The following is a 22,698-nucleotide window of genomic DNA, read 5'->3' as shown; positions in this document are numbered from 1 at the left end:
AAGGTAAACGGGTGAAAACAAGTAATACTAAGTCACACCCATCTTCCTGTCTGTTGTGGATCAAAGTGTCCCTCTGGTTAATGGAGCTCTCTGTGGTTCCTGATTAAAGCGACAGGTTTCCCTTGAAGCTGCAGCAACACCTCTCTTTCTGGCTCTGGAAAACCATATATTCGTACCTTCTTAATGGGGTCCCCCTGCGGGGTGGTATAGTGTAAACATGCAGTCCAAGACATGACATTTCACTGTCAGTCGATACTGAGGGCGGGAGCTGACTTCAGATTGACACAGTTGCATATGAAAGGTTGTTGAGGTTTCACGTCTCCTTTGTTAGCCTCTGCAGCCAGGCCCCATGTGAGCCTGTTTGGATTACACTCTGATTAGTATGTAAATCCCTGCCACCAGCCGCATGGCTCAACAAAAGGACAGGGTGGATCCATGGAGCCTTTGTTAGTTAATTCGGCTGGCCATGGCAGGGGGAAGATTTGGCCCTCCCCCCTCCTGCAGAAGCATTGTATACTCCGCCTGTCCTTTCCTAACTAAATATGACAGGGGGGACTGCGCTTATGTCCACCCAGAGTACACAGGTCTATGCGCATGTCGTGCAGTGAGCATAGGAAAATGTGTGCAGATTAGCCCCACAAGTTTTCCGGAGGTTGATCTACCATTATTCAATATCATTTCAATTTTTTAAAAAGCACAGGCAAACACACACCCACTGTGTGGATGGTTGAATTCCTCGCAGTTCTTTTTGATGGATGTTCCTTCCACGGATTCCTCAACGCCCTCCCAACCTGCCTCTCTTTGCGGACAGCTAGCACACCTCCATCATTTCAGTGGTTCCTCAGAAACAGAGGCAAATCTGAGGTCATGGGGCATGGCACTTTGATATATACTGACCCAAAGTCAAGTCTTGCGCTGGTTCCATAGAGGCCTCAGGCGGAGCAGATGCTGGGCCACGCTGCACCCCATGGTGTTCCCTAAGGGCAGCTGTACTGGAGATTAGAATCTCATAGATGAGGAATCAGTGGGAGGAACAGTACAGAGCGTTAAGTAAATTGTCCTTTTCACAGATTGGAAACAAAAAGTACACTTCATAACTTGTTTCCAGGACTGCAGCCTTTAGGATTGATGACTAACTGTTGATTAGTTTTGCTCATCCAATGAAAGTCAATGTGATCGCCAGTCAGACCATATCTTGTTCAATAGTGCTGTGCATTAAGCCATGTTACATTCGGGCTCATGAGGAACTGTATTCAGTCCTCAGCGCGTATTCATCCAAGAGTCCAGCAGCAACCTTGGCTCTGCAGTGAGGATTAACAATATACTGTGGCCGTTCCACGACTGTATTCCTCACATACTCTTTCTCTAGCCAATGGAGTTTTAGCTGAAAATTTCATTAAATTTTTCTGTATGAAACGAATGTACAGCACTGTGTGTTACTAATTTCACTCCGACACTGCCATCTGATAAAGACGATGTGACTTTGAAAGCTGAGGCATTATGCCATTCAGAATGTGTTCAGATTGTTCAATAAAAGGCATCAAAACTTATAATTTGTGATTTTAAAATGGGTTTAATGGTGTGTGAAATACTTCTTTGCAGGTTAAGTGAACGAAAGCTGTAAATGTTTGTAAGTAAGCACAACCATGAGGAATGTGGAATTACAAGACACCATCAGAAGTTGACAAAGAGTTTGTTGAAGGCTTCATCCGTTTTCTTTTAAGCTGTATTTGCAATTAATTGAATTGAAGCAAGATGTGTTGCAGAATTGTGGGATTATGGGACTTGTTGGCACTGCTGTTAAAATATTTGACTATTTACTTTCAATTTAACTACTAAAATGGTTTAGGATTAAGAATGTTGCTTAAACATAAATCAGTAAAAACAAATGTCAAAAATTTCTCTGCGCTCTTAAAGGCAGTGTGACCAAAATGTCTCCCAATGTAGTAATAGACATATGGTAAGGTTAAAAATGAAAGTTCTAATTGACTATTTCGGTTCAGCATTGATCAAACTTTACTCTGCTAGCTTTTGGAGTGGATGTTATGGAACAGTGTCTCTTATTTCTTAAATAATATGTTCACTTATCTTGAATTTATAGGAGGGCGAAGCCCAACAGAGCATACATGCAAGGTTGTATTTGAGAACGAGCAGGATAACTGCAGCCTGAACAAACCTCCGAGGAAGCGCAGCCTAATCACAGCTGAGCCCCAGCATGTCACTCTGATTGTCTTTGGAATCGGTATGGTGAATCGTACCCATCTTGAAGCAGACATAGGCGGGCTAACCATGGAATCAGAGCTCAAGAAAATTCATGGTAGTTTTACACTCAAAGAAAAAATGAAAGGTGAGGAAGTATACTTGTACCAAGATGCTAAAGCTATGGTATTGTGTTGTGTTTTAGATCGTTTTGCATTAGTGATTGGTTGCTAATATCATTACCCAGGTCTTCGAGAAAGTGTACAGGAGATCTGCAAGTATTGTGCCCCTCCCACCTATGGGAAGGTAGTTATGTCTTGCTTTACAGGACAATAAAATGTGAAGACCAAACATCCATATAGCTAAACTGAAAAGACCATTGTAGGATTACTTAATATTTTTGCAGGGACAAGCGTTCAAAACATTATAGGAAGTTAGTTATGGTTCAATCACAAGGAGGTTTTTCTTGCCATTGCAGTTTCGTGAAAGCTTTAAGATGATTCCCCCAGTTTATAGGGAAACATATTTCAAGTGAGTGTGGGGGTGGGTTTGGAGCGAGAGGGAGCAGCGGAAACAGAATAATTTCTACGGCAAGGTAATTCTGTTAGGAAGAGCTGCAGCATTACTTGGGGAATGATGTGAGGTGACATGAGGGAAGATCAGGAACCGATTACCGGGCAGGAGGAGAGAAGAAAGTGTAAGAAAGGCGTAGTACCAATAGTAGACACATACACATTAGATCCAAGTTTTGAAAACCTGTATTTGTTATTTTGGTTGGGTTGGTAGAATTCCTAACTGGCCCTTACTCGAGTATGGGAGTAGTATCGACCATTGAAAAAATAATAAACAAGTCCAAGTCAGTCTAGTCAATATACAAAGGCCTATACTAAAACGAACCAAACCTTGCCCTCCTTAAATAGCAAATGTTTTAGGGGAATTCAAAATGAAAAGTAGTGTCTGTGACTTTGTATACTTTCTTCATCACTCAGCAACTCAGCAATTGTCCTTTCCATTATGTGTTTTATCGGCACACGCACAATCATCAACCTTTGGCTACAGTTGTTACCTTTGCTTTTAACACAAACCGGGCTTTTGTTGCCTTCGATAACTACCCAGTGATGTTAATTGGGCTTCACTCTTCAACGCCTTTCATGTAGCAGTCAAGGCTGTTACCAATGCCTCTGCTCCCCCCAACCCGGCCGTTCACCCAGGAGGGTAGTGGGCTGCTTTGGGGCATCTTGAACGTTTCTTCCTTCCTCTCACTCGGTTTCAGCCTTGGAATGCTCATGGCTTCCCGAAAGTGTGGATTTCTCGGCTGGCTCTTTCTCGTTCTTCGCAGCTGCCAATCAGCCCCCTGGCCTTCCAACCTCCATAGCCTGGTTCGCATCAGCCCCAAAAGAGCTGCTTCTTCTCATACCCAGCCTTGCTGAGAGTGTGCCTAAGCGCACCACCTTTTATCCTGACAGTCAGTGTTAACAAGTGGCAGGTGTGCATGGTTAGGATTACGTGCCTGACTCTGCCTGGTCTCATTAAAGGGACAAAGCCATTGCAAGTCAGTAGAGGTAATCTTCCTGGCCTCATTCCTCATCTTCCTCGGCTCAGTAGTGTGGTCAATGTGAAGTGGGGAGGAATAATGGAAGCTGAAGTTTTCATAAAATAAGCAGGGATAGGGGTTTTATGGGTTGTGGAAAAAGGGGGATACCATGTCTCACCATCAGGTGCTTCTCGCCACCTCCTGAGGACCCCCTACCCATGTGATCCTCCCTCGCTTGTCCACCCCCATGGTCGGGATCCAAAAGTGATGGCTTTTCCCTGGCCACCTGAGTACAGGATCACCGGGGACTAGGTTGTGAAACGCCCTCTGGTTTTTCACAAAAGGTTCACAAAGACCGGTTATCACATCCCTAAAACATAACTATGCAATGTATTTACTTAAAAGAATAAAGAAATGGCAAGTCGTAATGGTGATGTAATAAATTGTGCAGTGGATATAAACCTGACAGATGCCCCAGCAAGCTTATGGTTTGGGTGGACAGTATACTCTTCATCTCATAGCTCATAGTTGGTCAAATCAGTTAGTGTATACCCCTGAACTGGCCGATGAGTTTTGAACACACTTTGTCAAGAAAAACAGACTGGAATCTCCTGCCCGCACAGGGACACTTCCTTCTCAGATACCTAAAACAAACGTCACCAAACAAGTTTAGAAGGCCTTACAGCCATGACTTTTTGCTTTTATTTGAACTTTGAACAGACTTTTGAAACGTATTAAAACCTTGCTGCTTTACTTACCTTGCTTCTCCAGCATGGGGTCTGGCATGGATTCACATGCTCATGAATATTCCCCGTCGTCAGGCTGGGAATCCTCGGTAAAGAAAAAACCAGTATCAGTTTCGTTTCTGATCTGTCTTTCGTAGTAATAACCAATCACTGGTCTCTGCGTCATACTGACCACAGCCAATGACTGCCCTCTACCTAAGCACCGCCTCTGGCAGCCATCTTCAGATTTTTACCGCACGTTCATGTGTTGGGATCCTCGTGCTATTGCTCTCGAGCGTTAGTGCTATTTTTTCACGTTTTTTCTCAAAAACTTTGTTTTTTCGGTCAAAAGAGCCTCAAGCTCCACCGACTCTCCATCTGATCAACGGGGACCCGTTTCGGATTCGTCTGCGCCCCTCAAGGGTGAAGATTTCGTCGAGCTACGCTTTTGGAGGACTCCAGAAGTTTCTCAGGCCCGGCCATGGCCCAGGAGAAGGGAAGTTCGACGCCCGGAAAGCTGTTCAGGGTCTGCCCTGGATGCCAGCTGCAGAACGTCTTCAAGGAGGACGAACTCTCTTTTTGTCCCTTTTTTATTTTGCTTTAAGTAACATTTATGTTATTTGCTTGATATGTCCAAGACGGGCTGGTGATAGAGGATATTTTTGAACCGTGGTTTTAATTTTTCTCACATGCACCTTTGCATTTTACCGCATAATTCAATTTTGAGTACCGTATACTCTAAAATGGCAGTGCCACATGTTTTTTCGCTTGTCTTCTGGTATAATGAATTGCTATCTGGCAAGTGTCTGAAAGCCTTGGGTTTTTTAACTTGTATTAATTAATACAACTATGTGGTTAATTCCATCTCTGAAAGGGTAATCTCCTGATCAGATTCTCATTTCATAAGCTCCATGCCAAAAGCTTAAAATGTTCTTGTACCCTGCTGCATCAGTATCCTGATCTGCAGCACATTCTCTACCAGTGGCACAGAGCAGGTTCAGAGGCCACAGATGTCATTTGAGAGCTTCTCTGCAGCGCAGGAGCTGCAATTAAGATATGCACCCATGTATTAAAACTATTATGATCATTAGTAGCCCATGCTGGTGGTCTGGTAAACCATGAAATAAGTCATACCTGAGTTAAGGCATGGTGCATGGCCCTACCTATAGTCATTGCAGCCAAATATTTAAAATCACATGTTGGCTCTTGTGAGCCAGCTCAGCTGTGGAAAGGGGTGTGTATTCTGGACAGACAGGCTGATCCTGCAAAAGTGACAGGACAGGAACCTGAATGGCTGTAACGCTCACCTGGTATCCACAGGAACGCCACCCGATCTGGTTGGACTGCTTCTGACCTCGATCCTCCTCCCTCGCGTTCTCGTTCTGCCGAGGATCTAGTTTGGAATACAGGAGTTCTGATTTAGCCCACAATCTCTTCCTCTCTGGGCCCACCTCCCTTGTGAACCCAACGACCCCCAGAGCTTTCCTAACCTTGGATTTCGATATGATGCGCTCTCCGTCCTGCAGTTCTGTGCAGGTGTGTGTTGTTTATGGGGCGCTTCACTTCGCGTGGGCCCGTGAGTCCAGGCCTGCTGCGACTCAGTTCTTCAGGTAAGTCTATTCTTGATAATTTGTCCTTAATTGTAATTGCCCCTGTTAATGTCTTCCTTCTCTCTTAGGTGCGGAGGGATGATGAAGACGCCGAGCTGGCTGAGGGGGCTGTGCTCGAGATGGTAACTGAATGTGCGGTGCGCGGCACAATGTGCGCTTTTGCTGTGTGCTAACCTGTTATTCTTCTCTTGCAGGCCGCCGTGATGTTCTGGGTGGTAAGCTGCCGAGAGGATGCGCAGCGATGAGTAGATGGTGTCTGAATCGCCGTCTAGTAAGTATGAGTGCTAACCAGCCTTGCCTTTCTCTTGCAGGTTGATGGAAGGCCGGAACGGGAATAAACCAACAGCGAGTTCCGCTCAGATAAGCGTGCTTCCGAATGATGTTTGAATGAGAGATGCAAACACTTACTAATGCTGTCTTTCTATTTCCTCCCCCATGTTGCGGCTTCCAGGAGAGGACGAGCTTCCGACAAGATGGTGGATGTTCAGGACACTGGATCGATCGACAGGAGCTGGATTAACTAGCAGGTAAGGATGGCTAATGATGTTCTTCTCCTTCTTTTGCAGGTGCAGGTCTGGAATGCGGAGGACAGACCACGGTGAACGTCACGCTGCGAGTGCAGAGCAGTGCGAATCGTGTTCTGCAGCTCGGGCGTGGCTTAAATAGTCTGCAGGTATCCCAGGTGCCTTCAGGCCTGACCACACCTAAGTGCTAGACCACATGGTTCAGTTCTGGAACTGAACCATGTGGGGGCGTTAATGTTGTGCCATTTGCATTGAGAGCTCCAGCTCCCCCTTCTGCCATATGAGCCTGGCGCCTTTGGCGCCAATACTGACTCCAAGAGAGTCTTGGGGGGCATGATTGGGCCCTTGGGACCATGCAGGGACACTGTGATGCGGCCCAGAGGCCCCGAGTGCCAGGGCCTGGGACAATGGCCATGCCTCCTCTTTGATCTTTTTGTGAGGGTAGGGAACACCCTCCTCCAGAGACAACCGCACAGAATGCAGCTGCCCAAGGCCTAGGCATCAAAGTGCACAGCATTCAAAGGGACTAGCCTCATAACAGGGTGCTGATTTCTAAAGGCTTTTGATCCTTGTAAGAAGGGAAGGGGCAGGATTAGTGTAAACAGGGGAGCTATGTATTGTGGAGTAAGACTTCCACCAAACTTGTTTTTCTCTGCCTCTCTCGCGCCTTCTTGTCCTAGCTACTTCCTCTCCAGCAAAAGCACTTTGTGTGTGATGTTAGAAGGGCCAAGTCCTTTTTTAAGAACAGGGATGGGCCCACTTAGGCAGGCTAGCATTAATCCAATCACATGTTGGCTTTTACCTTTAAAAGAAGGGGTCTCACGGCACTTCTTGGAATCCTCTTTGAATAATCTTTTGGACTCCAACCCTTGAAAATTTCCTTTGGACACTGCTGAGAGCAGTCCTTTCCAGAGTCCTCCAGTTATGAGAAGAAGGCAGGTTTTCAGGGCAAAGGGGAACTTTGACTCCTTACCATGCCAAGGGACCGTTTGGGGTGAATCTGCTGCTGGAACAAGACCTGCGCCTCTGCCAGCCACAGCGATACTCAGGACCTCAACATGTTGAAGGATGCCTGCAGTTGTCTGCCAGAAACCCCATGTTTGGGAGTACAATAAAAGGACTCCTCTTCTCCCTGAGCCCCTGGATAGGGACCCACAGCACTCTGAGAGCGAAGAATGCTGGAATCCTAGTGTTTTTGCTGTTGAACTGTTTGGAGCTGTTTTGAAGAACCACTTGACACATTTGAACCACCAGGACTCTGCGGTGCTGCCTTCTGCACTCTCCCGATCTTTGAATTGCTCGCACAGTGCCAAGAAGTCCGATTTCAGAGCTGCAGAACCACAAAGAACCACACAACAGTACGATGGACTGCTAACTGCCCCCTTGGCCCATTTTGTGGCCCTACAGACTGGTTAGGTCATTGTTATCACTTTTGCACTTAAGAATATATCCTTTTAAATAACATTGTAGTTATTACTTTCCTTACACCCCTGATTAATTACTCTGGGTATCTTGCTATCTTTGCTTATTCTGTGTTCTTTCCTTAGGGGTGGGTTTTGTGTGGTATTTTTCTAGTTAGGTATTTTTGGTTTTATGGTCAATGCATCGAATTCCTTGCATCGACATGCATTTGCATCGAATTTCTTCCATCTAAAAAATTTGCATTGAATGCATTTTCTTTCTTTTAAAAAACATTTTTTTTTTGGGAGGGTCCAAAATATTCCTAGTAGTACTATCCCTAGTGTGACGTCCCCTGTACCCATGATCCCTCGCGTGTAGTTCCCTCAGATTGTTTTTTTCCACCATCGTGAGCGGTCGAATATAAGCGCAGTGTATTTTCAGTTTAGACCATTGAAATTACAGAGTATTAAAATTAGTATTTCATTCTTTCCTTTACCCACGCCGTGCCACAACGCAGTGAAGACTCAAGACAGGACAAGACTGACCGTCGATCAGAGACCTCGACGGCAGGACGAGACGGACCGTTGACCGCCTCAACGGCACCACCCGGCCACGGAAGGCCCATTGGGCCTCAGCCTAACAGTAGGGAGAGTGGGGGGTGGTCATAACATCATGTATTTTCCCATCCTTTCCCTGAATCGCCCAGCTGCCCGCCCCCGATATGGAGCGTGCTCCCTTTAAATTCTGCCCGTCCTGCAATACAAAATACACCTTGTAACCTTTGCTTACATCAAGACCACAACGAGGCTCATTGTCGGGCCTGTAAGTTGCTCCGACCCAAAACCCTCAAGTATAGACGGACAAAACGTTGGGCCCATCACGCCATGCAGGCCGAGGCCTCCATGGACGTAGAAGGGGCATCCAGCGACGGCAGCAACGCCGTCCCCTCGGACAGCGACGGGGAACCTCGACGTTCCTCAGTGCCAGTCCCCGACCCTAAGAGACAGGGCAGCGGTCCTGTTATGGGGAAGACACTCGGCAACAAAAAGACCACACTTCCCCCACACTAAGCACACACCCCGCGGCGACGTGAGTTTACTCACACGCAGAGAGTCGACGGCGAAGGGCAAATTCTCAGATTTACGGTCCTCTGAGCGGCCGCCTCATGACAAGCCAGCGAAAACAAAGGACGCCAGACTCAAACTACATCGCCCGGCAACGCGACGTCGAAAAACGTTGTGCAAGCCGTTCCCGTAGTCGAGACTCGACCTAGTGTCCCCAAAATCCCTATTACGGCCCCTAGCTCTAAAAAATCTTCTCACAAGAGCAAAGATCATAGGGACAAACACAGATCCAGTTAACCTCATAAGGACTGGAACCCAGGGGATAAAAGGGACATACCTAGGGCACAGCCAACTACCCCATAGGAACCTGATAATGTTCCTGTAGAAGACATTATAGATGAGCCTAATCATCAGCCTGATCCTATCTATTTGGAGGAAGAGGAGCTATATAGTGAGATACCTGCCTCTACCCCCTACACCTCCCTCTATCCCCAGTTCAGCTAATTGGTCTACCCAAAAGATAGATAGTTATGCAGCGCATATCTTTCCTAGCAAAGTTTTTTGAAGAGCACCCCCAGGCTCTCCAAAGTCTGGCAAACACGCCTCCCACTACCCAGGCATCAAGCTCAAAGACAACACCTGTGCTCACTCAGTCAAGCCTGTCTGCACAGCCAAATTTGTCTACTCAACCGTCAGGGTAAAGATCTCACCCCTCAGGGGCACTATATGACGAACCTGTCCACAAGACACCTCGCATATCCTCTGACCTTTACGATCTGGATGCAGGAGAAGATGAGTACATAGATGAGGATAACACTGAGTCGGTGGTCTTTGCCATGGACTCTCCACCCCCACAAGACCCTACCTTACCCGATTCCCCGGTGGACAATCAGACCCTACTCAATGACATAGTTCTCAGGGCTGCTGATCACTTCGGGATTGAAACACGGGAAACCCAACAAGATAAGGATTTCGCAGAAAACATCTTGGGGCATAAGAAACCCACTTCACAGTTTATACCCCTACTCAAGTCGGCACAAAAAAGGATTCAGCCATCTCTAGAGATGCCTAATCAGACAAGGGCAGTAAACCCCAGAATCGAAAACCTTTTTCGACCAGCACATTCCGAACCTTTGTATATAAGGGGCCACCTTAGACTAGAGACTCTGGTAGTTATTACTACCAGCAAGAGAGCCGGTACCCCCTTGGGCTCGTCCGAAGCTCCTCTGGACAAGGAAAGTAAGAAACTGTATAATATGGGATGGAAGATAGCCTCTTCAGCGGCATACCAAGCACGTATTGCTAATAATTCCACCTTACTAGCAAGCTACGACTGCACAAAGTGGGACGAGGTTACAGCCCTTACGGAATCTGCTCCAGAACCACTTAAGTCCAAGCTCTCCCTTGTGGCTGTCGAAAGCAGAGCAACAGCTGGCATCCTACTAAAGAACAACTTTGACGCAGCAGATAACGCAGGGCGCGTTATTGCTGAGGCTACTATCCTGAAACGTCACGCCTGGCTTAGACAGTCAGGATTTAAACTAGAAACTCAGGCTACCCTGCTCAACATGCCTGTTGAGCCGAATGTTTAGTTTGGGAAAGCAGTTGAGGACGCTCTTCAATCTGCCAAGGAGAATTACGAGATACTTAAATCAATAAATTTGTCAGCTGACAAACAAACCCACCAGAGGGGTGACACTAATTTTCGACTTTTTCGTGGCCAAAACGTGCAAAGAGGCACCGGATACAGTCCGAGCCAAGGTTCCTTGTGGAACAGTAATCAGCAGGCGTCCTAGGGTTACCCCAGGGGTCAGCGCAGAGATTCCGGTAGAGGGAGAGGCTCCCCCACCAGAGTTGGAGGAACACCCTCCAAACAATGACGCCCCGGTACAGGTCCCCTCCCATGCCTCCCCATTCGGGGCACGGATATCACATTTCACCCACGCATGGGAGGGGATAACATCAGACAAGTGGGTGTTGTCGACGGTGACAGGTTACTGCATAGAACTCCAAAGAAGACCTTCAAACCTTCCCCTGTGACAGAAAAGACCATCACAGGAAGAACAACTCATCCTGGTAGAGGAGATCAAGGCTCTACTCCTCAAAGACGCCATCAAGGTCGTGCCGTACAACAAGGTAAACAAGGGTATTTATTCAACGTACTTCTTGTGACAAAAAAATCTAACCATGCGCCCGGTACTAGTCCTGCCCCTTGCAGACAAGTTTGTCAAACCTCAAACATTTCCCATGACAACGCTACAAGAAGTAAAACTGGGGGATTACATGGCAAAATTGACCAATGCAGGAGTGGTTGGCGAAACAATGGTCTCAGGCAAGTGGCCAGTGGGACCATCTAGTGATTTTCGCCTACACTGGTTCAGAACTTACACTGGTGGTCAAGGTAAAATTTGCTCAGTGGGAAACCCTTTTACGAACCAGAAGCAAAGCGGTCGTCACAACAGACGCATCACTTTCCGGGTGGGGGGGCTCACTACCTTCATCACACAGCACACGGCCTGTGGTCACAAGTGACAGCACAGAAATACATCAATGTACTGGAACTATTGGCAGTTTTCAAAGCATTTCAAGCCTTCGAGAACCACCTGACAAACCAGTCAGTACAAGTCCTAACAGACGGCACCACCGCAATGTTCTATGTCAACAAGCAGAGAGGTACACACTCTCCCATCTGTCCGAACTGGCTCAGAAAATATGGAAGTGGGCACTCAATCGAGGGATGTCCCTGTCCTCCCAACATGTTCCAGGGGTACTCAACACTCTAGCGGACTCTCTCAGCAGAGATCCTTTGCCAGAAGAACACGAATGTCAACTACACACAGACATGGTAGACCAAGAGAAAACAAAGTATGCCCAGACTTCGCGTCCAGGTTCCCCCAACCAGACTCCAAGGGGAACGCCCTATGGATGAACTGGTCAGGGAAATTTGCTTACGCTCCCCCACCACCCCCGACTCCATTAATCAGCAGAATAGTAAACAAGCTACACAACGATCAGATGACACTCATCCTAGTTGCTCCTATGTGGGCGAGACAAGGGTGGTATCCACATCTGCCCAAACTGGCGATTTGCGATCCCATCAAGCTTCCGTACAAGGTCAACCTGTTGACTCCGCACGGGGGGACGAGGATACACCCACAACCTCACTCTTTTAACCTAGCAGCATGGCTCCTGAAATCATAGAGTTCGGTCACCTTCATCTTCCACAACGGTGTATGGATAATCCTGAAAGAAGCATGTAAACCTAACACCAGACACTGCTATTTCCACAAATGGAAGAGATTTGTCATTTGGTGCCAATCTAAGAAAATCAACGCCATAGAATGTACTCCATCACACATTGTAACCTACTTGCTCCACTTGCTAGATTCTGGTTTAGTCTCTAAAAGTCCACCCAGCAGCTTTATCAGCCTATACCACTTCTCAAAGCAAAGTCTCATGGTGGAAAGTGCCAGTCATTAAGGCGTTCATGGAAGGAGTGAAGAGAATACATCCTCCAATCTCCAATCCCGCACCTCTGTGGGACCTAAATAATTTGGTACTAGCAAAACTCATGGGACCCCCTTTGGGCCTTTGCATCAAGCTACCCTTAGACACATTACCTACAAGACTGCTTTCTTAGTGCCTGTTACTTCCATAAGAAGAGTCAGTGAACTCCAAGCCTTGTCAGTGCAGGACCCTTTCTTTGTCATCCATAAAGACAAATTGATTTTACGGACACAACCTAGGTTCTCCCCTAAATTTGTTTCCAAATTTCACGTTAACCAATCTATTGAGCTTCCGGCTTTCTTTCAGAAACCAAATAGCTCAGCTGAGGTCAAACTCCACACACTAGATGTTAAGAGGGCGGTTCTCTACTATGTAGACAAGACCAAACCGCTTAGGAAGACTGATCAACTGTTCGTCTCCATGGCTACAGGCAGACAAGGAGAACATGTTTCCAAAAGAGCAATCTCCAAATGGATAGTCAAACGTATACAATTTTGCTATTCATTATCAGACAAGACACTGCCTTCTACACCAAGAGCCCGCTCTGCATGGGGTACTGGGGCTACTCTAGCCTTTATTGCAAATGTCCCCTTAGACAGCATTTGAAAAGCAGCTACATGGAGCTCAGTTCACACCTTCACTCAGCACTACTACATTGACACACACTCCAAGACAGATACACAGGTGAGACAAGCGGTGCTAAAACATCTATTTGCCTCTACTCCTTCTCACAACCCACCACCTTCTCATAACATTGCTCGCTAATCTATGCAGATTACACAAGCATCAGAAGGAATACATAACTGACCGTAATCGTATTTCTGCTTAGATTCACATGCGCCCACCCTTCCTCCCCTGAGAGAAGGTGCATAGATGTTATATGAGCTTTATCTGCTTGGGAACTCTGTACTCATGCTACTCCTCATGCTACTTCATGTCAGAAAAATACAATCTGAGGGACCTACACGCGTGAGGGATCATGGGTACAGGGGTCGTCGCACTAGGGATAGTATTACTGGCATGCCCTATTTCAATGTCCATTTTCGAGTTTGGAAAACTACAACTGTAATACTCTGCCGCTTCCACTAGATGTCGGCCTAAGCATAGCATGTGAATCTAAGCAGATATAAGCACCAGAAATACGATTACGGTGAGTAATGTATTTTATATATATATATATATATATATATATATATATATATATATATATATATTTCTGGGGCTTGTGGAATCTGCTTAGATCACATGCTGTGCATAGGCCGACATCTAGTGAAAGCTGCTGAGTATTACAGTTGTAGTTTTCCAAACTCGAAAATGAGCGTCGACACAGGGCGTGCCAGTAATCCTATCCCTAGTGTGACGTCCACTGTACCCATGATCTCTCATGCGTGTAGGACCCTCAGATTGCTTTTTTCCGCCATACTTGTCGGAAGCATTGCGTGGAGTTCCCTGCCTTTCAGCCATTTTGCAAAAAATCGATATTAATTTCCCCGGTATTTCACTCCCACGTCGAGACATAGAAGATCGATGTTGGTCTGAAGAACAAACAACCGTCGAGAGCTGCACAACTGACTTTGAGCCTCGGAAGGCCTCTGGCCTCGGCCCTGCAAGTAGGTGGGGGGTGGAAACATACTCTACACTCTTATTATTTCCTACACACACACAAGCCCGCTGCCACAAGGTGCATATGGAGAGTACTCCATTTAAATTTTGCCCCAAGTGCAACCGCAAGTACCCTTGGGTTGACGAACACGCCACCTGTAACCTCTGCTTGCCGAGGGATCACCCCGAGGCTAATTGCAGAGCGTGTAGCCTGTTTAAGGTGAAGACACTAAAGGACCGCTCCACTAAACGTTGGGCCCACCACACCAGGCAACTCGAGGCCATGGAAGCGGTGGGTGCCTTCAGTGATGGCAGCGACGCCATACTTTCGGACGGCGAGGGCACAGAGGTGTCGAAAGACGCCCAAGCGCTAGTCCCCGACCCCGGAGGATTGTCCGGCAGGGCAGTTATGGGGAACACACCCAGCGACACGAGCGCTACCCACACTACTACTACACATAAACACTCTAAGTCCAACCGAGACTCAACACGCATGGCGAGTTCTCGGAAGAAAGAGTCACGGAGAGAGCGGTCCACAGAGTCGGTGTCCTCTGGGCGTTCCAGGTCGAGATCGCCACATGACACAAGGCAACCGTCCACAGTTGTCATGAGTGCCTCGCTTCCCCAAGTCACGGAAGTACGTTCGTCAGAAGACGAATCTGATCTCCACCCCCAGGCCGCACACCAGAAGTCGGCTCCGGCAGCCCGTTCGGCATTTTCTTCCGAGTCCTGACATGCACACTTGAAAGAGAGAGAGAGTACCCCCGAATCTCGACGCCAGGCGTCGAAAAAGCTTAGAAAAGGTGAAAACTTCAGGAAAACACTCTTCTACTCAAGGGGAAGGGGGTAAACAGCAGAAAAAGTGAGTACACTCTACTTCGGCACCACAGACACATAAGGACAGACAGAAGTCTTCAGATAAGGAAAGTTCCAAGACCCCTGTCTCTGCCCCTAAAACCAAACTTATTCCTCCCACTCCTCACGAGATGAGAATAGAAGAGGAACCTTCACAAGAGGTTGTCATCCCTAGCTCCAGAGAATGGAGCAGTGAAGATATAGACAGGGTAATGAGAAGAATGTCTTCCCTGGCTGATTTCTACTCTAAGAACCCAGAACATTTCCTCAGTTACACTCCAGGCAGTGCTACTCCTTCAGGATCCAGGGACCCTCAGCCCCCTAGTAAAAAAACCTCGGTTTGAGACTCCAACTCAGGGCCTGGGTTCAGACACTTACTACATACAGCCTTATCAACAGTATAGTGAGGATCCACAATAATATTCTGAGGATCCAGACTTAGAAATGTTGGACGACCAAACAGGGGTATATTATTTTGGAGATGACAAGGGCCAGGATGGGGAGGAGGAAGACGTCGCAGAGGTCTACAATATAGACTCTCCTGTTCACAAAGAACCTCAGGTTACCGACTCTCCAGTAGATAATCAGCCCCTGCTAAATGAGGTCTTGGCTAGAGCGGCAGAGCACTTCCGCATTGACACTCAGGGGGCACAAGAGGAGAGGGACTTGGCAGAAGAGCTAGTGGGAGACAAGAAACCCATTGCTCAAGCCATTCCTATTTCAAATGAATCCAACGTAGAATTGATCCTTCCCTTCTTAATCCTAATCTCACCAGGGCTGTGAACCCCAGAATTGAGAAGATGTTCAGGGCCACCCAGTCAGACCCTCTTTACATAAGGGGTCAACTGAAGCCTGACTCCTTAGTAATTACTAACACCAGAAAGAGAGCGGGAACACTGCTATCATCATCTGAGGCTCCCCCAGACAAGGAGAGCAAAGGAATTTATGGGTTAGGAAGGAAGGTAGCCTCCACTTCCGCTTACCAAGCGAGAATCGCCACCACCACCACTCTGCTGGCAAGCTATAATTGCCACCTGTGGGAGCAGGTAGCTGCTCTCATTGGCTCTGCACCGGAACCACTAAAGGGTCAGTTGGCCCAGATCGCGTCGGAGGGTAGAGCCGTGTCAGGTTGCATCTTGAAGACAACCTTTGATGCCGCAGATAATGCTGGCCGGCTCATAGCAGAGAGCACTGTCATTAAAAGGCACGCTTGGCTAACACAGTCAGGGTTTAAACCCGAGACCCAGACTATCCTTATTGACATGCCGGTGGAACCGAATGTCTTGTTTGGCAAAGCGGTAGAGGACGCACTAAAAACTGCCAAAGACGAGTATGATACTCTAAAGTCCCTGGGACAATTGATGAATAAACCCACTAATCAAAGGCATGGATGGCCACCCCTGGACTATGCCTGAACGACGACAAAACTGAGCTTATCACCTTAGGCACCCCTACCTACATATCCAAACTCAGCCCATACTATGCCAACTTCACAATTGATGGCAATAATATAAAAGTTGCAAAGGAAGTGAAGACTCTAGGCTTTTACCTAGATGCCACACTGAACTTCTCTAAACAAGTCAACTCCATAGCCCCTGCTACCGCATACACATGCAAACTTATTAGAGCTAGTAAACAATTCCTTTCTACCGACAGTTGCCTCATGCTCGCTAGAGCCCTCATACTTTCTAAATTGGATTACTGTAACGCACTCTACATTGGAGCGAATAAACAGACCATCCAAAAAATACAGTTTCTCCAGAATAATGCCCTGAGAGCAGCTCTTAAGATCAATAGAAATGAGCATATTTCCTCTGCGAGAAGAGAACACACATGGCTATCTACCTTTGATAAAATCCAATTTAAGATTGCCTCCCTTACTCACAAGTGCCTTAATAATAATGCACCGTCATACCTTTCTAACAGAATCTGTAAAAAAAAAAACTTGTCCAGACCGACAAGAACAGCCAACTCTAACTGCCTCCAAGTTCCACGATTCAGACTAACTACAATAGGAGGACACAGTTTCCCAGTTAAGGCTGCGCATTTGTGGAACTCCCTACCTCCTGGTATTAGAGAACCCCAGCCCTTCTCTAAATTCAGACAGAATTTGACCAACTGGCTAAAAGAAAATGATAAATAAACTCCCTGACCTATACCCTCTGGACGCCCACCCTTCTTCTTAACAATTCGCCTAGTATTTGCTAGTGCACTTGGACTCCTTCCCTGATGTATTGCGCTCACCTAATCCTATGCCACTGGATCCCATTATTCACACTGTACATATCTGTATAATGTATGATGTTCTTTTTGTATATTTCTATGCAGTTTTTGTGCATACCATGTACTCTGTAACTAAGTTGAACATATCCTTATCTCTTGCGCCCTAATTCCCTTGGGTCTGGTGCGCACTATAAATAAATAAACAAACAAACAAAGAGGGAATGGTCATTTTCGTCGCTCTCACGGCCAAAATTCACAACGGGGCTCCAATTATACACAGGGACAGGGTACATCATGGGGTGGCAACCAGCAGACTACCCAGAGTTACGGCAAAGGTAACAAGAGGAACCGTAGAGGTAGATGCAGCCCCGGCAGAGGCGGTACGCCTCCCGCAAAGCAGTGTTGTTCCGCTCAGGGTCCCTCCCCACGCATCCCCAGTAGGGGGGCACATTTCCAACTTCACCCAAGCATGGGAAGGGATCACATCGGACAGGTGGGTGCTGTCCACAGTGTCCGTAGGATACTGCATCGAACTGCTAGAGTGCCCCTGCAACCACCCTCCACGACAAAAAATTAATTCCCTGGACCACCAGAAGATTCTCCTCGAGGAAATCGTCAATCTTCTCGCAAAGGACGTGATAGAACTCGTCCCGGGCAACCAGGTAAACAAGGGTATCTATTCAACTTACTTCCTTGTGCCAAAGAAAGATTTGACAATGCACCCAGTATTAGACCTACGGTCCTGCAAACAAGTATGTCAAGCCCCAAAAATTTCGCATGACCACTCTCCAAGAGGTAATCCCACTCCTAAAAAGAGGGGATTACATGGCAACATTGGACATGAAAGATGCCTATTTTCATATTTCCATGTTCGCAGCACACAGAAGATTCTTGCGCTTCAAGGTGGACAGTCAGCACTACCAGTTCAAGGTGCTGCCCTTCGGTATAGCCTCGGCTCCAAGGGTATTCACCAAAGTACTGGCATTGGCGGCGGCACACCTACGCAGGGAGGCAATCCCAGTGTACCCTTACCTGGACGACTGGCTCATCACGGGGGAAACCCCAGTAATTGGCAGATCCAACATCCAAAGAACGATCAACCTCCTCTTCGAATTGGGTTTCGAAGGGATTGTGTCCTCCGACGTATTCCTTATCTTTGATAATTCGTCTCCAGCTTGCTGGCCTCGTAAATTTTTTCTCTGTAGAGGGCGCTGCACGTCGACGTCCACCGAGTCGATGTCCCTCGACAGCCACCGTATCGGCGCCGATGTCACCATGCCCATAAACAGCCACGCGCGGTGTCCATTGCTCAGTTCCGTTTTTCCGTGCTTCATGGGGCCTCGGAATATCGTTGCTCAGTTCAGTCAGATAAAACCCCTTATATTTACTCAAATACCAACTCGTTCTCGATGGCTTCTTCATCGGAACAGACGACTCCGCGGTCCGGCTTCAAAAAATGTCGAAACTGCTTTAAGAAAATGTCGATAACGGATCCACTGTCATGATCACTGCTTCCAAGGAGCCAGGACCAGCCCAACGTCCTTGGAAGCAGGCCCCTTACCCTAATCCTAAGCACCAGCCGGTCCCCACTGGGACCTTTTGGACCTTGTCCTGGCGCCGGTGGCACCAGGCTCATCAAAACCATTGGTCCCGGCACTGGAAGCGCCGGGCTCATAATAGGTGTGAAGATGCTTGGGTGGACTTACCTGCAGCAGACATGCTGCTTACTTACCAGCCACTTAGAATCCATCTGAGAACAGGAACTACTTTATTACCTGGGTGGGGCAGCTCAACTCCCTGGATACAGCACTGGAACTCTTCTGGAAACTGGAACTCTTTTCTTACCTAGGCGGGGCCGTGGAAGAAGACGCCTCATCACTCCAAGGCTATTTAAATCACACCCGATATTTGAAGCGTGCTTCGCGTTACTCTGCATCTGCAGCAGAACGCTCACCGAGTCTGCTCCGGCCTTTCTTCTTCCGATCCTGGACCTGCAAGAATCCTACTTACCATTTCAGTATCCAGACATCATCAGCACCTGCAAAGAACAGAAACAACAGGTTAGCAACGCAAACTTTACACGCAGTGCTTACTCACCTGATCCATCGGCTGCGGCCGTTTCTTCACGCCGCATCTCCACCTGCAAAAACAAAAGCATTGCCATACTTACCGGCACGCTGTGAATTCCGGATTTCTTCGTTCTGCATCGCCGCCTGTGAAGACAAAGTATCGTTAACAACTTACTGGCATTCCGCGGACTCTGGCCCTGCAACCCAACATCTGAAAGGCAAAAGAAAAGACATTAAGCAGGTATTTACTTACGTCCATCACGCTCGTCGCAATAAAACGCCTGCGAATACTCCGGCGTCTCTTTAACACGAACTAAGCTGCAAGGAAAGAGACAGTTAGAGCGCTTGCCATACTTACGAACTTCCAGGCGCTTCACTTCATCTTTCATCTCAAGAGCCCTGCAATACATAAGGGAAAAGCATTATACAGAGTCTGCATATAAACGTGCCATGCATGTAAAGACTATAAAGACAAAAGGTGTCCAGAAACTCACCGCTCGTGCAGATAACGACGGTAACCATCCTCTGAATTCAAGAGGCCTGTGTTTCACCAGTGAAGGAACTGGCAACGGCACCCTGCACCAGACGCAGATGGAGAGCCCAGCATTCACCTATATAAGGTGAGCACGTTGACCTGGGGGCTCTACGAAAAAGCTGGGAAGAGAGAGAGAGAGAGAGGGACATTCAACAACCCAGACCATTAACCCCCATATTCTTTCACCTGCAGAAACCTCACTCTTAGAGTCCGACACACAGTGCGAAGAGGTTCGACCCCAGAAGCCAATCGAGTCCTGCACATCACTTTTCGAGTCACAGACAGCTTCCTGCCAAGACCCGCGCCTCCATGGGAATCAGGTGAGCGTTACATCCACACAGGATCTGCTTGTGGTGCTTGGGAGTCGAGCACCATTGTTCGGAGTGTGAGGACTGCATGTCCATGATGGCGAAAGCCTTGAAGGAGCGCAAGGGGAAGCTCGAGAGAGGTAAGTCAGTCAAAACCCTCCTCGAAAGTTTCTTTGGCCGAGGCATTCGTCTCCTCGCCGTCGAAAGCATTCCCATTCTAGGTCTCGAAGTAGCTCCCACCATTCGTCAAGATCTAGACACTCAAAGAAGAGACGTTGAAGATCCCCTTCCTCGTCATCTCCTGCTTCCCCAGAAAGGGTCTCCTGCCCCACCAAACACAGCTCTCAGGCTGAGTGGGAGGAATTCAGGAAGAAAATGCTAAGCGTCTTCGAGAAAGCGACCTCGACCCCCTCGAAGACAGCTGAGGGTGATACCCCGGGTGAAAAACCGAAAAAAACGAAACGCCGCGAGTCTCTGCACCCGGCGAAAGAGTCCACCCGAGAGCGCCACGGTCCATCGGGTAAAAAGGCACCATCTTCGACGCCGTCGTCGAAGATCCCTTCGACGCATGGATCCGACGCAGTTGTCAAACGGTTCTTCGACGCATCGGTCGATCGAATCGACGCCATCGTCCACGCCGACATCGACGCCGATGAAAGAGAAAACCACGGCTACTTCACAGCCAACGGTGATACCAAGAGCCTCCGGCACGACGCCAAGACCGTCGTCGACATCCTCGAGTAGTATCCTATCCTCTCGAGTTCTTCGAGGCCTCTTCCAGTTTTCTCGACGCCTTTCTCAGCGCCTTCGAAGCCTGTCACATCGGCGTCGACGACATCGACGTTTTCTCGCCCAATAATGACGAGTTTGGCTCCTTCTGCCTTACAAATGGGTTTTACACCATTTCCGAGGTCAGAGTACCCTGGATTATTTTCAATCTATGAAGAAGGGGAGGATTCTGACCAGGAAACCTTCGGGTTGCAGAGGGCCACACTACCTGTTTCAGAGGATTTTACCTCTGAGGAAAGAAGGTTGAAAGACCTACAGGAATCATTCATTACATGAGGCAAGTGGGCTGGACACTTCCCCAGAATTGGAATTTGTCAAACCAGACCCAGGGGAACATGCCGAAACACCCTATAGAACCCTGATGGCAAGGATTATTGAATTTATGGGTTGGTCTGCGCCTTCACCTGTTTTTCAACAGGATGACCTGACAGACATTCTAGACAAAGGTCCACAGGAGGATCCTGTGGTCCCCTTCCATGCAGCCTTGCAAAGGAAGATTTCATCTAATTGGGAAACTCCTGAGGTTATCCCTGCAATCAATAAAAGATTGTCAGCCAAGTATAGGGTAGCTGCTGCTGACCCTGAATACTTATCAAAAAACCCGACTCCAGAGAGCCTGGTGGTTCAAGCGGCAACCTCATCAAGCAGCAGATCTGCTTACCCTGCTGTCCCACAGGATAGAGATGACAAAAGGTACGATGCTATGGCAAAAAAAGTCTTTTCTGCTTGTAGTATGGCGTTGAAGTCCATCAACGCCACCTGCACGCTTGCCAGGTTCAGTCACACACTGTGGGAGTGTGCTTCATCAGCGGCTGACTGCATACCGGAAGGAGAGGACAGGGAAGCCTTCCTTAACATCATCAAAGATGGCAAAGATGCCATGTGCGAGTTACTTCAAACTGGCATCGATTCCGCTGATAGTATCAGCAGGGCCATGGCGGCAAGTACGACAATCCGCAGGCATGCATGGTTGCGAAAGTCTGGCTTTGCTCCAGATGTACAGGCCAGACTTTTGAATATGCCCCTTGACGGCTCTTCTTTTTTCAGTAAATAGGCTGACGACAGTCTGGAAAAGTTGCAGACATCTAAAGCAGCGGCAAAATCTTTAGGAGCTGCAATCTGCCAAACTCCTTTTCGCCCCTCAGGAACCTCTGGGAGAGGAAGTCCTTTCGCTATTATTCCGCATTCGGGAAAGGCAGAGGACAGCCGGCTCAAAGAAGCCAAAGGAGATCCATCCGAGGTGGACGGGTCAAAGGTACTAAAGCCGCAGCAGCAGCAGGTGCCTCTTTACCCTCGGCATCTGCATCAGCCGCCCCCAAACCACTCTGAGGTCTTTCCACACAAAACACCTGTAGGGGGCAGGTTAACTCACCATCTGACGGAATGGCAGGCTATTACGTCAGATGCTTGGGCATTGGAGACATTGGCCCAGGGTTACTGCCTACCCTTTCTACACATCCCTCAGAGTCATCCACCGGGGCACAGCTCTCTAAAAGTTCCAGATCCGCTCCTCTTGCAGGAAATTATACACCTGCTAGAGAAAGGTGCCATAGAACCGGTATCTGTAGCGGACAGGAACAAGGGCTGGTACTCCCCCCCCCCCCCCCCTACTTTCTGATACCAAAGAAGGACGGAGGACTGAGACCCATCCTGGACTTACGAGAATTGAACAATTTCCTCAGGAAGGACAAGTTCAAGATGGTAACTCTCTCTCAGATCCTTCAGGTCCTCCAGCTCCAGGACTGGCTGGTAT

At 47.9% G+C, this 22,698-nt stretch overlaps 1 protein-coding gene across 11 annotated transcripts in view; it reads left to right on the top strand.

Moving 5' to 3' along the window:
- BLTP1 (bridge-like lipid transfer protein family member 1) overlaps nucleotides 1-22,698 on the top strand; it is a 2,946,455-nt gene that overhangs the window by 1,905,251 nt on the left and 1,018,506 nt on the right. For all 11 annotated transcript variants that reach the window (XM_069631149.1, XM_069631145.1, XM_069631146.1 and 8 more), the window contains exon 47: nucleotides 2,102-2,347. In XM_069631149.1, coding sequence (XP_069487250.1) covers nucleotides 2,102-2,347 — 246 coding nt within the window. The remainder of the gene's footprint in view (nucleotides 1-2,101; nucleotides 2,348-22,698) is intronic.

Source organism: Ambystoma mexicanum, chromosome 6q (assembly GCF_040938575.1).
Source record: "Ambystoma mexicanum isolate Mex_15411 chromosome 6q, UKY_AmexF1_1, whole genome shotgun sequence".
In the NCBI taxonomy this organism is placed as follows: Eukaryota; Metazoa; Chordata; class Amphibia; order Caudata; family Ambystomatidae; genus Ambystoma; species Ambystoma mexicanum.
The sequence above is the reverse complement of the archived record's forward strand: the minus strand, read 5'-3'. Positions and strand labels throughout refer to the sequence as shown.